At 41.2% G+C, this 13,497-nt stretch overlaps 2 protein-coding genes across 24 annotated transcripts in view; one reads left to right on the forward strand and one right to left on the reverse strand.

Annotated features, from left to right (window-relative positions):
- FAIM (Fas apoptotic inhibitory molecule) lies at window positions 1-9,923 on the reverse strand. 7 transcript variants are annotated; one of them, XM_065561563.1, is made up of 7 exons: window positions 9,725-9,881; window positions 9,157-9,225; window positions 7,100-7,158; window positions 6,056-6,191; window positions 4,393-4,621; window positions 3,001-3,050; window positions 1-1,345 (listed from the first exon to the last, which is right to left on the reverse strand). In XM_065561563.1, exons 3-7 carry the CDS (start codon window positions 7,141-7,143, stop codon window positions 1,196-1,198), a joined length of 609 nt encoding a protein of 202 aa, XP_065417635.1. In that variant the 5' UTR covers window positions 7,144-7,158; window positions 9,157-9,225; window positions 9,725-9,881; the 3' UTR covers window positions 1-1,195. The 7 variants fall into 7 exon arrangements, with proteins under 7 accessions (XP_065417635.1, XP_065417636.1, XP_005279894.1 ...); XM_065561564.1 differs by lacking the exon at window positions 9,157-9,225 and adding an exon at window positions 8,308-8,390 and having other exon boundaries at window positions 9,725-9,823; XM_005279837.4 differs by lacking the exon at window positions 9,157-9,225 and having other exon boundaries at window positions 9,725-9,923.
- Window positions 9,456-13,497, forward strand: part of CEP70 (centrosomal protein 70) — a 20,781-nt gene continuing 16,739 nt past the window's right edge. For 9 of the 17 annotated variants that reach the window (XR_010591526.1, XR_010591527.1, XR_010591528.1 and 6 more), the window contains exons 1-3: window positions 9,904-10,047; window positions 10,924-11,001; window positions 13,385-13,474. Coding sequence is in view for 11 of the 17 variants with exons in the window: in XM_042843124.2 (XP_042699058.2) it covers window positions 10,993-11,001; window positions 13,385-13,474 (99 nt within the window). In the remaining 6 variants the exon portion in view is untranslated. Of the gene's footprint in view, window positions 9,573-9,903; window positions 10,151-10,923; window positions 11,002-13,384; window positions 13,475-13,497 lie in introns of those variants that run through there. The other 8 variants (XR_010591529.1, XM_065561557.1, XM_065561555.1 and 5 more) reach the window with 7 other exon arrangements.

Consider the following 13,497-nt stretch of genomic DNA (forward strand, 5'->3'; position numbering starts at 1 on the left):
TACAGACAAAGGATTTTAATTTTTGTTACAGTTTAATACAACAAAACAGGATGTGGAACAAAAGGCATCCCAATAACTATAGTAATGCATTAGACACACTAGTCTGAAACCTAAAGCACAAGATGTCAATGCTTTATAAAGCTATTGTGTCTCACAAAAGGACTTCAGTACATACTATGTGAGTTAGCACATCTTTAATGTACTCTAGGCGCACTTTCAAATAATTTGTCTTTATATTTTGTTAAAATTAACAGTTTAATACCATCCTATAAGCTTGAAAACACAAACATTCCACTCCTAATTTAGTTTTTCCACTTGGCCAACAGATCCCCCATTTAATTTCCATTGATTTTTCATGTATTCCCCTGTTCACACAGCAATGTAGGTTTAAGTTTCGTTTAGCTAAATGCTGGATTGGTAGGAGCTTTCATATTACTTTCAGTTTTCATCAAAATATTTCATTTAAAAAGTGTCTTGGCACCACAGTGAATTTTTAAAAGTGAATAGTTACTTGGAATGCAGAAGCTATTTAATCATTACAACAGTTTTAATGTACAGCTGTTAGACAAACTAGTGAGATTGTCCATTTCTCTCCCCCCTTCGTCTTAAGAGTTGTATATATTAGTATAGTTGCTGTAAATATGGAATATCTAAATTTTCAATATTTTGTTTTATTAACTTTAGCAATTACATAGCTATTTATTGCCTTAACTACAACCATAGGAATTTTAAAGTGACATTAGCATGTTACAAGAAACATTTATCAATAAAAAACAGCTCAGAGCTTGGGTGTACTATTGTAAAACTTGTGCAGAGCAGCTGAATGCAGAACATGAAAAGAAAACCACATCCAGTTGTTAAACTTCTTAAAATTCAATATTGCACTGCTTATTTATTTTGCATTTTATTATTGTAACAAGTAGGAATTGTTTACAAGGAAATCTAAGTCCACCTTCCCCTCCTTATACTTAGTGTTATATATTTATATAGTTTACAAAAGAACTGGTAATAACTGAGGCTGTACATAATTGGATATTTTCATCTGGTCCTCAAAAAGATTATAATAATTTCATATACAGTAACCGGAAAATAAAAAGCACAAACTAAATGTACCTGGAAGTACATATTAACATCATTAATTACCACAGTAATTGAAAATCCCTGATCTTTATTTCTATAACAGATTAACTCCAGGCTACTCCAAAACCTCTGGGATTTCTCTGTCATCTACTATAAGAGTATGAATGATTCCTTCCCTTCGCTTTCCACTACTGACAGCCTTAATGCAACAGTCATGATCACCAACACTGAAGTGAGTTTCTGTTCCATCTTCTACAAATTCACCCTATGGTGGGGAGACAAAATATCATGAAAAGGAACAATATGGTTGACTAACAAAATACTGCAGTGTTCTTAAGGCATCTATTATCTGATTTTCAGAGGTGCGGTGCACCTGCAGCTCCAGTAATTAGAAGAGACCTGATAGGTATTTGGTGGCTGAAAAATATGTCACAAGGTGGAAAATGTAAAGCTGAAAATTCCCTAATTATGCCTTGTTTGGTCACCGCATTTGATTATGCAGCAGTTTTGATTTATGTATGTTACAATCAGGCTGTTTCCTAGTCAAAAAAAGACAAAAAAGTTTTGTAAAATACTGGGTTTTGTGACATTTGAAAAATTTCAGCTAGCACTGTGACTGATAAAGTTAATTAAAACAGGCCAAATTGGGTTCTGTTGTAATTCTACTTGAAGTCAATTGACTTGTACTGGTTTCCACCATAGCTGAATTTGGCCATAAATTAATTCAAAGGACTTGAATAAGATCTTTAAACACAAGGCTTACGGGGTCTGTACGGTTTAAATGGAACTTAAGTTGTTCAAAGGGCTTCGTGTTGCCCTGAATTAACAATAACAACTCTGGAGTATGTTTGTACTGCAGATGCTTAAAGAATTCCAGGTGTAACACCTCCTGTTTTGGATTATGCCATCTTGGCCAAATTGAGCTTAAGTCTATCTTCTGATACAAAGAGAGACCAGAATGCTGTCCTAACACATAACCACAGTTTGGCAGGCAATCATGCAGGCACAATACCTGCAGGAGTTAATAGGTTAAGAAACCATGCGCTAGGAATAGTGCAGGGGTTCTCAATCTAGGGGTTGCAAACAGGTTTCAGAGGGACTCAACCACTCTCTCCCCCTTCCTTTGTGGCTAGTTAGATGGGAGATCCCAAACCTTTTTTCTGTTATAATAGGGAATGACAGTATGGAAAAGATTGAGAATTCTTGGAGTAGTAAATCAGAATTTGTGCTCTAAGGGAGGCAGAAGGTTGTACTCTTAGCAGTTTGTGGAAGAAGAATGCTTGGGAACGTGGTGAAAAATAGTTTCAAAGTATAGCAAAATTAAGACCTCATTTCCCTACCCTTTCTAATTGAATACAATAGGACTACTCATGACAGTAACAGATGCAGGATCAAATGTCTGGTGAGGAAATAGGTTTTGTAGTCCTCTGCATAGGGAAAGCTGCAGAATATATATTTTTTTCCTTTTTACTCTAATTTTCAGTAAGAGTAAGATTACCAAAATGACAGACTGAGGATTTCTTCTTATCCACAGGAATAGGTACAACATGGCAAACTTCCCTACACTGTTCTGTCAAGATGCCTAAACACTAAACTGGAGGGACCACTTAAAGGCATGAAAAGTAATCTATTTTTATGCCACTCTGAACATCAGGCCTTAAATGTTTAACATTCAGTTACTAGTGACCTGGGTAGATTTGAAGAGGCTGGCTCTATAATCCACAGGCAATTCAGTCAGCTCCCTATTCCTCCTCCACAAAATACTTTACTTAAAAGGCCCACGGCTATTTCCCCACAGTATCTGAATTATTTCTCTGATACATAATGTCAATATTAGTGTTCTAACTGTGGTATGTTTTATTTCAGTTGTTAAATCAGAATAAGTATCTTAAACAAAAGCCTTTGTAAATGATCACATACCGCTGTTTCCATTTTTTTACCATTGCACCAGACATCCATAGTGTCCTTCTCTGTAAAAATGAGAAAACAGAACAAAAGTTGCATGCCTCTTTATGGACCAAAAAGAGATAGACATTCTAAATGTTTGCCATGAAATTTTAGCTATAACTCCATAAATGTGTTCCAGATAAACAGTAATATCCTGAATTTGTCTTCAAAAGGAGAGGCTCTCTCATAGGGTTGCAACCAGCTTCTATTAGAGAGCCCCATTTTTGCCTCAAAAAATGGTTTAATCAATGTCAGGATTTTCTGAAACCCAAAAATTTTGTTTCTGCAAAGTTTGAAAAAAATAAAAACAAATGATTTTTGAGTTACTGAATAGTAAATAAGTTACCATGATTTAAAATTCTGACTTTTACCTAACTTTTTTTTGTGGGATGTCCCTCTAGCTCAAACACAGCTTGTTAATTACCCTTCAAACTTTTCACATTCTTAAATCTTTTCGAAAAGTCATGCACCTTCCTTATTAGAAGAAAATAGGCTGGCATTAAACAATTATTAATTTTTGTTTGTTGTAAAGCACTGTTTTGATTACATTACCCAACATAACCTGGAGTACGTTCACTCTAAATTTCACATTTCTGAAACTGCCTTTGTCTGGGAGTGGTTAGTATTGTAGGACCAAATCCTGCTTGCCTTTCTCATGCCATTTAAGTCAATCAAAAGAGCAGGATTTGGCTTCTACTCTTGGATCCCCCTCTCTTTTCATACTACTTGATCTTAGTACAGCTTTTGGTACTATCAGTCATTCTATCCTTGAGCCTCTAGAAGAAAACATGTCTCCAGGCCTCTCCTCTCCTAGTCCTGACCCTGCATTATTAATGAATTGAGAGTTTTGCCACTGATTTCAATGAGTATAAGGATCAAGTCCCTAATGTGAGCCCTCTACCTGGTACTAAAATTTGGGGGGGAAGGGTTATTTATTTATGTAAATATCAAGCTAAAATGCAAATATAAATAAACATCTTTGATCCAAAAAATTTCCTGTATTAATTAAAATAAGCTCAAAGACACAATTCAACCATAGGAAGAGGTAATGCTTATCAAAAGAGACATTTTAGAATTAGGCTAGCTGTTTAAATGGTCACATTAAACAAGACAAACTTAGGGTAACATGGTTACTACCTTCAGTTAAGAGTTATTCCCCATTGGGAGTAGGCATCGAGATAAAGACGCATATGCAAAAGTAGGTTCTAAATACTTCTGAAAATTTTCCCCAAGTGACTTGACAGAGGTCACATAGGAAATTTGTGGTAAAGCAGGGACTTGAACCAAGAGTTCCTAAGTCCTAAAAAAGGCATACAAGATTATATAAAAAGCACAGTGATGAGAACTGACTCAATATTAACTCACCTAACACAACTCTACAATCCACACCATCCAAGCTTAATACCCAAGTATTTGTTGTTTTTGACCGGTTCTCCATGTACTTCTTGAGGCTTTTCCCATTGATTTCCAAGGTATACTCATATGCAAAACCACTGACTGCATCAATGTTAATGGTAGCCTTTGTTTTGGCTGTTCCAACTGTAAATGTTTCTTTACCCACTAGTTTAAACATCCACTCTTTTCTTATTTCTTCCTGAAGAATAAAATAATTAAAAAGAGGAAAACGGGTGTTAATAAAAAGTCAAATATTTTTGTCTCGTTACAGAAAATATCAAGCCAAGTAGCAGATGGAGGAACTGGTGCAAACTATTGTCACGGTATCAGATCCAGGACCTGTAGTGAGATATGCAGTCTCATTAACATCAGTGGGGTTCTCTGTAAACACAAGGATGCATTTGTGCGCATTTCTGTGTAGGATCTGAGCTGTAGCATGTGAGAGTGCATGGCAGGTATCAGACATCAATCCCTGTTAGTACACCTCACCCCACTATAACACGACCCGCTATAACACGGGTTCGCGTATAGCGCAGTAGCAGCGGGGCTCCGGCAGCGCTTTAAAGGGTCCGGGGCTCTGGCTGCTGCGGGGAGCCCCGGGCCCTTTAAATCACTGCTGGAGCCCTATCACGGCTACCCTGGGGCTGCGGCAGCGAGGCTTGCTGGCAATTTAAAGGGCCCAGGCTCCCCGCAACGGCCGGAGCCCTGCCGCCGCTACTCCGGGGCTGCGGCAGCGGGGCTCGGGCAGCGCTTTAAAGGGTTCAGGCCCTTTAAATCACCGCTGGAGCCCTGCTGCCGCTACCCCGGGGCTGCAGCAGTGGGGCTCGCCGGTGATTTAAAGGGCCTGGGCTCCCCGCAGCGGCCAGAGCCCGGAGCTCTTTAAATCACCTCCGGAGCCCGGCCGCCCCTACCCCGATATAACGGGGTTTCAGCTATAACACAGTAGGGATTTTTGGCGTTCTATCGGGGTAGAGGTGTATTTCTACAAACTCATACTGTAAGACAGGGGCAGTCTATTTTTTGTCAAGGTCCAAATTTCTTGGTCAAGATCTAGACTCCAGAGAAAATAATAAAGAAATAAAAAAATTTCAGGGTCTGTTCAAAAGCATCTGGCAGTTCGGATTTGGCCCGCAGTCTGCCTATTAATTACCACTGCTGCAAGACAAACAAGGAGAGAGAGAGACAGAGAGAGAGAGAGAAAGGACAGCGAAGTGGATAGCGCCCTGCCCTTCTTATATTGTGAAGAGATCAATAAGAGACTGGAGAAGCACTACCAGGGAATGACATCAGATATTGGTAGAGTCTAAGGTTAGTACTGAACACTAGATGCCAGAAGCCATACTAATGATTCTCACGTGTAATGCAAGTAGAACTACTATTTCCCAATAAGGCAGCAAGCTATCAGCCATGCTGTGCCAAAGGGATAATATCTGGGAGATGAGAATTGCAAACCCAGGGTACAATATTGCAGCCTGAAATACATTCCTTCCTTTTAAGTATTACTCAGTTAACTTTGTTACAAGGGTAAAAAGCCTGTGTTCTATTTATTATTGTGTTTAACTAGTCATAGTGCTTTTCACACATAAAGATACAGTTACATAAGTATTGAGTGTTTTGCACATGTTCATTTTACCTTTCCATCTACATATACAACACGTTTTCCTGATGTAGTTCCATGTTCAAATTCAATCTTGTGAACACCATCACTTAAAGCAACCTCCCAAACAGCCACCAGATCTGTCATCTTCTCCAGGTAGCCGTAGCGAGACCTGAGGGAATAACAATTTTAAAGACTTATAATTCTTCTATTAATGTGCAGTATATTTTGTTCAAAGTTTTATTACTTCAGGTTACGTAAGCTTTAGCTAATTAAAAATAATCCTGATCAAGAACTGACTTAGCTGTAGGAAAGATTGGTTTAGCTTTTATTTATTTATTTACTTTCTCATCCACAATCAAATATAGCAAAAAAGTTTAAAATTGAAACAAATTAAGAAGCACACAATGAAATTATGTTGACCACAAAAATTAGAAAAGAAATAGGCAAACATATAGTTTTACGTTGACAAATACTATATACATATACATCCATGTAAGTGCTAAAACTTCTAACTACAGAAGAATACTAGTTACAAAACTACCTAATTCCTCAGGCTCATCAGTAAATTATCTTGTTTGTTGGCATCTTTTAACATATAGTAAAAATTGAGTGACCCATTACAAATCATTTTAGGTTTTTACATTTCAGAGAATTTATATAACCATTTGTGGTAAAACTGTAAATCTTTTCTAGACTATTAAACTCAACCTTAACAGTTTGTTTAATAAATATAACACAAAAAGTGTGATTAAGTTAAAAAAAACTGCAGTTAGGTCAGTGATTTTCTACCTGTGGTCTGCAGACCCCTAGAGGGCTGCAGACTATGTCTAAGATTTCCAAAGGGGTCCACACTTCCCTTTGAAATTTTTTGAAATGAAAAAAGGTTGAAAACCACTGGCTTAGGTAATATCTGATATGTGTGTGCATGCACATATTATGATGCACTATTCGTTTAAAGAGAATAATCTGCACATCCATAGATCTGATCACCAACGACCATTAAATTTAAAATTACAGACATCTTTCCAGATCAGTTTATACTGCAGTGAGTGTTTGGGGTTTTTTTTTTTTTTTTACCTTACTTCATCTTCATAGAGAGTAATCTCTTCACGGGATGCCATAGTAACCAGAACGGCCTTTAATCCAATTAGCAGCAAAGAAAGAGAAAAGCAGAATAGCAGCAAAAAAAAATGTCGAGTACTGCAGTTCCATCTTAATTAAAAAATAATCCCTTCTTAGTTCTTTCCGTTTAATGTCCATGGATATTTTCACAAAAACATAGGGAGCTTTCACACACCCTAACATATGAAATGTAATGTAATACAGTTCTGACTTTTGTTAGACAACACTGGAATATAAATCAATACCTTATCTGAATATTTCATTGCAAATATAAATTCAATTTATCCACATAGGTTAAGGGTACATAGTGACTCATCCCTTATTCGATGGAAGACCTTTTGACTAACTTCAGGTCAAAAGGTTAAGATCCCTCTCCTTTGGAAGAGTTTCACACCAGATCAAAATTTTGTATCTCAAGTAGATATTACTTTGAGATTTGGCAGCTGAATATGTAATTGTAGTGAAAATTCACAGGACATCCATACCAAAAAAACAGAATTTACACAAAACTGATACATAAATGCACAGAAATTGTAGAGAAGTCAGTCTCAAAGAAAAATGGGAAAAGGAACTTAGTCTTACTATCACAACAGAAACCTGGGAGGATATGTGGCTTAATGTGAAAGATACTTCAAGTTTTTCATCCTTATGATTCTTCCAGAATAAGATATTAAACAGGTACAACTGGACTCTAGAACATTTATTTAAGGCTAGATTGGCAACTCACAACTGTTGGAGATGCAATAGCCACATGCCAACCTTTCACACATCCTCTACACCTGTCAAAAATGCAGGTGTTCTGGAATACCATACTCAGTGCTCTCTCTAAAACTGTGTCACTATTTTTCCTTCTCCAAGCTTGTGTGTTCTTGGGGTGCTGGATGAGTTGGTTATACTAGAAATGGTAATCCATTAAGAAATGGATTGCAGGAACTGTTTTAGTGGCCAAAAGAGTTATTTTGAGAAAATGGAAATCTGCAATTAGGCAGACTGGCTTAGTGACCTCTTTATTACAGCATTAATTGAAACAATGACTGTCTAATTAATACAAACACTTGGAAAAACTATAAAGATATTTGATCACACATGAAACTATTGCATACTTTTGCAGTTTAGTATCTATTAGTCCCCAATACTCATAGGATATGTTGTCACTTATTTACCTGTTTAGTCACTTTAATAATGGATGCCCTGAATGACCTCTACAAGTTCAGGGGTTTTTGTGCGTGTTTGTTTTAATTCCAGGCTTTCCAAATAATAAAGATTTAATTTTGTTATTTAAATCATATTTCCATCTTGTGCATATATTTATATTTTATATAAAGACTAGGTTTAAAAAAAAAGCACTCAATATGCCCCTTCTGCTCTATGCCATCTTTAGAAGTCCAGAAAACTTCTACCAATGGAGCAAGATTCATGCAAGTGCTATTTATTCTATTTTGTTGGTTTAGGGAGAGAAAACATCACTGCTATCAAGCTTATTACAACACAGGATACTGATCTTAACGGCAGTGAAATATCACGAGATTAAGTTGATGGCAACTAGTACTACCCTACTCTTCTGGAACTGAAAGAAACAATGGCCGTCGCCTCACCGCCTACCTCTAAATCAGAGCACCTGGCCAGAGACAAGCTCTGTGTGGTTATGGTATTGAACCAGGCTACTCTTACTAGACACTGCGGTGCTTCTCACAGGGACGTTAACAGTTTGACTTGACCAGCCACCGACGCTCCGCATTGATCAGCCACACACATGATGTTAATACTAACAGAGTCATCACTAACAGCGGCAAACTACCCGTGCGTCCTCTGTTGGCTGCTGACCTGTGTCTCCATGGGAGCCAATACACAGGAACCGCTTTTCTAAGGGAAAGGGGCGCTCCCACGAGATCACATTAGCAGGGCCGGCTTTAGGAAGTGCGGGGCCCGATTCAAATAGTTTTGACGGGGCCCCGGCAGGGTTGACTTAAAAAAACAAAAACATAAAAAAACCACATGGGGCTTGTACTCACTGGGCCACGCTCCTAGTCGTTGGCGGCGGGTCCTTCACTCGCTACAGGTCTTCGGTGGCACTGAAGGACCTGCCGCCAAAGACACAGAGCGCCGTCGGGTGAGTAAAAATTAAAAAGGCGCCTCTAGCCAGGGAAGGGATTCTCTGCCACTTGCCCCCAACTCTGGGCCGCCCTGCCACTCAGCGTGGGGCCCTCTTAGGCGCGGGGCCCGATTCGGGGGAATTGGTGGAATTGGCCTAAAGCCGGCCCTGCACATTAGGATGTCGGGGCAGAGGGCCTCCAAGAAAGCGGATCAGGGGCTCTCCCCAGGCGGGGCTACCCGGTGGCTCGGGACATTTACCGCGGAGCAGGGGCTGTTAGTGCCGCCCGGGCGCTGGGCCTGCCCAACGGGACGGGGTCGGGTCCTGCCGCTACAGGTGGCTGGGGGCCAGGGGAGCGCGGGGGCCAGGCTTCCCCGAGCGGGAGGGCGCTGCAGGCCAGGCACCGCGGGGGTTCAGAGGCGCGATGAGGTTACAGCGCCCCGGAGGCAGAGGACGAACGGCGCCAGCCCGCCCGGGGCTTCTCGTACCTGGGCGGGTCTCGCTCCGCACCACTCCCCGCAGCCGCCTCTCTCCCTCCGGCCCCCGCGGCCAAAATGGCGCTCGGGGGCAGGGAAGCGACGCGGAGCGCATCGATCAGAGCGACCGCCCGGCGCATCCACCGGCAGCGCCGCTACCGGGGTGTGCGCGCCCTCGGGCGGGGAGCTGGGAGCGTGCGGCCCCACCCCGCGCCGCGGCTGCTCGCTGCCCTATGGGCGGCGGGGGGCGTTTCCCTCAGGCCGGCCCCCGCCGCCACCCTCCCTCTGCAACGGCCGTGGAGCGTGTGGCGGGGCCGGAGGCAGAGCGAGCCCAGGTGGGGAGGGTCGGGAAGCGGCGGGGCTGGGATGGCGGACGGGCAGGGAGGGAATGTGTCGGGGGAGCTGTGACCGGAGATACCCCCCCCCCCCCCGGTACAGGTACAGTCCCAGCCCCGCGGGGTGTTTTTCCCATCCTCGCTAGGCCTTGAGCTGCACCGCCCGGCCTGATTAGCTCCCTACACCCACCGGCCCAGCCTGCTCCCGTGTTGTTTGCGGTGTTGGGCCCAGCCCCTGAGTGAGACGAGGTGGGGGAGGCAACATCTTCTACTGGACCCACTTCTGTCTCCTTCACCGAGAGAAGTTGACCGAGCCGAGGCAATACCGCCCCCGCCTTATCTCACTAGCATCATCCCCTGTAGAGCGCCAGCAGGTGCCAGGCACTTGGTAGAAAGGACTGGAGCGGGTGGGTGCTAGGCAGAGACCAAAGAAGGAGAGGTGGTAGTATGTCTGGCCAAGCTTGAGCGTGCAGCCTAGTAGTTTGACAGTTTTTGTTGGGTAAAGGAATAGGGATTTTTAGCCATCTGGCCTGGTAACACTGAGCGTAAAGAAGCAGGCGTTTAACTAGCTGTCCTTGGCCAAAATACCCCATCCACTGTTGTGTTGTATGCCAGCGGTCTGTCTTGAGGCTCTAGGGCTGCTACTATATGCGCAATGGGCTGTCTACTGTCCTGAATTACATATAGTGGTATCTGTCTATAGTTAAAATGCTTTTGTGATGCAAAATCATGATGTCTGGGGCCAAACCTCTTCTGCATAATACCTATAAATGCCATTGTTTGGCAATGAGAGGATTGTACAAAATATGTATTGCAGGGCACAACTCAGTGTTGTTTTCTGACTTTTGTTTTTTTTCTCCTTTGATACTTGAACAGCTTCAGATCAGAGATCAGTTTGATATTTTAACAATCTGACAGTGAAAACCAACAACACAGGCATAACTTATGACTGAGGTATAGTACTAATTAATCTAAACTGTATATTGTACCATATAATGTATTTATTAAAGATTACCTGCTGGATGCTTCTTTGTGTTAAAATTTCTGGAATTAGCAAATTGGCAGGCTATAATGGACAGTACTGTCAAAGATGGTAGGCCCACAGTTGGACCTGCAGTACCGTTATAATTTTGCAAAAAATAACCCTAGCCTTTCACCCTGAACGAAAAGTTAAAGTACATTGCAAACACAGCACATGATAAACCAAAAAGACTAATAATTTTCCAGTATGAACTGCCGCATGTGCATACACATCCATGTGGTATGGTAATTCATTAAAATCCTTTTGGGGGTATGTGTACGCTGTAAAGTTGTCAACAGAACTTTTGTCTTTCACGGGTACTTAAAAAAAGCCCCTCTGCGAAAGACAAAAGTTTTGCCGACGCAAGTGGCAGTGTGAACGCGGCTTTGTTGGCAGGCGCGCTTTCCTGCCAACAAAGCTAACGCCGTTCGCAGGGCTGGAAGTATTTTGTCGGCAAAAGTGCCGACAAAGAGCGTTTACACACGCCTTGTCGCTAAAAGCTGCATGGTGTAGACAAGCCCTGGGTGACTTTCAAGAGGGTTGAACACTCACAACTGCCATTCACTTCAGTTCTGAAATCAGGCTCGATCTGTATAAATACAGCCACTATGGTATTTTGTTGCATTCTCTAGTTACCAAATGAAAATGTAGGCAATTATCACTATATGAAGGAAGAGAGAAAGCAGTGAGTTTATAGAAATGCCCCTGGCCCACACTATTTGTAGGATTGCTCACAATTGCTGTTCTTACTTTTAAATTAAAAGAATTACACTAAAATCTGTTTTGAATAGATGATTCTGGCAAAGATTTTCAAGAATAGAGTCCAGATCTTCAAAGGCATTTAAGCTCCTAACTTCCATTGAAATCAATATCTAAATACCTTTGAGGATCTGAACTTCCACTGAAATCAATGGAAGTTAGGAGCCTAAATATCTTTGAGGATCTGGGCGTAGGTGCCTAAAGTTAGACTCCTAAAGCCATATTGAATTGCCCAAATAAGTGGCCTAATTTTCAGAAGTGCTGAGCAACCAGCATCCCCCATTGATTTCAGATTTTAAAGTTCTTGGCCTCTCATTAACAGTTATCTGTAAATTGATTTAAGAAAAATATGCCTGCTTCAAAATTATAGTTTTTAGTCCTCAGTGTGAGAAGTTTATAAAAACATGCGGCCTCATCCTGCAGTCCATTTTGATGTCAATAGGCATTTTGGCCTAAGTTTTCAAGAGTGAGTAATTATTTGGGGTACCTCAGTTTTCCCTAAAAGAGCCTGATTTTCTGAGGTAGGGTACTCAGCCCTTTTTGACAATCGGAGCCCTTCTAAGCTGTTGCCCCAAAGCTGAGGTGCTCCAGATCACTAGCCACTCTTGGAAAATTTAGACCTTTACATTCGGAAAGACTGGAGGATTGGGCCAATTGACAGACAAGCACTTTCAACATTTCTGTGGGGTAGGGTGAATATAATTCATGTTTTACACATGTAGAAAGACTATCTAACCTAGTATTTTCACAAATTTCCTAAATGGAAAAAAAGGTCACTGTGAATCAATGGTAGAACCATTATTACATCTTTGGAGCCCTTCTGCCTAGGTCTGTGTTTGGTTCATGCAGTGCTTCGTATGTGCCATATACAAGGCCTGTCGGTTTTCATTTTTAATTTATTTTAGTTTTTCCAGGAATGTATTATTAGTATTTATAACAAACATTTAAAAATGGGTGAAAATTGGTGCAAAAAATTTACATCACAGCTTGCTGGGTAAATATCAGGGTTAATATCAAGGGACAGGAGGATGGAAAAAAAATAACAGATAGAGAAAAGTGGAAGAGGTGAAGGAGCTGCCATCTCATGCTGCCTCTTCCACCTCTTCTGCTTCTGGGCCCATTTTAGAAGGCGAGATGGTGGCTTGGTTACCAGGACTGCCCAGGTTACTGAGCCACCATATCTTTCCAGAGTGGGGAGCTGGGTCCAGGGAGTTCTGGCACTACTATTTTTTTAGGACTGGAGTGCTGATCTCTACTCTCACAAGTACTCGTATATTTTTTGTACGATTGCCTTTCTTTAATAGACAGCCTCACATTTACACTTAGACTAGTGTATTGTTAACATAAATGCATCTACTTAATATAACGTATTTTCTTAACATAATCAGTATTTTCGTGTACTCGAGGGGTCCAAAATTCAGGTGAATATCAGTAAAAAGCACATAGGCTTTTATAAAATCCTGGACATTTTTGGTAAAAACTGAAAACAAAGGGCTTGACCGTATAGCAAGGATTAGAGGGCATTCAGCATGCAACTTTTACTTTGTTTGTGTTCAGGTCCCACAAAGTTGTGCATTGTCAAGTAATGCCCCAGCAGGCTCTATGCAGGTGACTCCAGCACAAAAGTCCACTGAATCATGGTGTCAGGTAAGTCCTTTTTTTAAAAACAG

This window comes from Chrysemys picta, chromosome 11, assembly GCF_011386835.1.
Source record: "Chrysemys picta bellii isolate R12L10 chromosome 11, ASM1138683v2, whole genome shotgun sequence".
NCBI lineage: Eukaryota > Metazoa > Chordata > Testudines > Emydidae > Chrysemys > Chrysemys picta.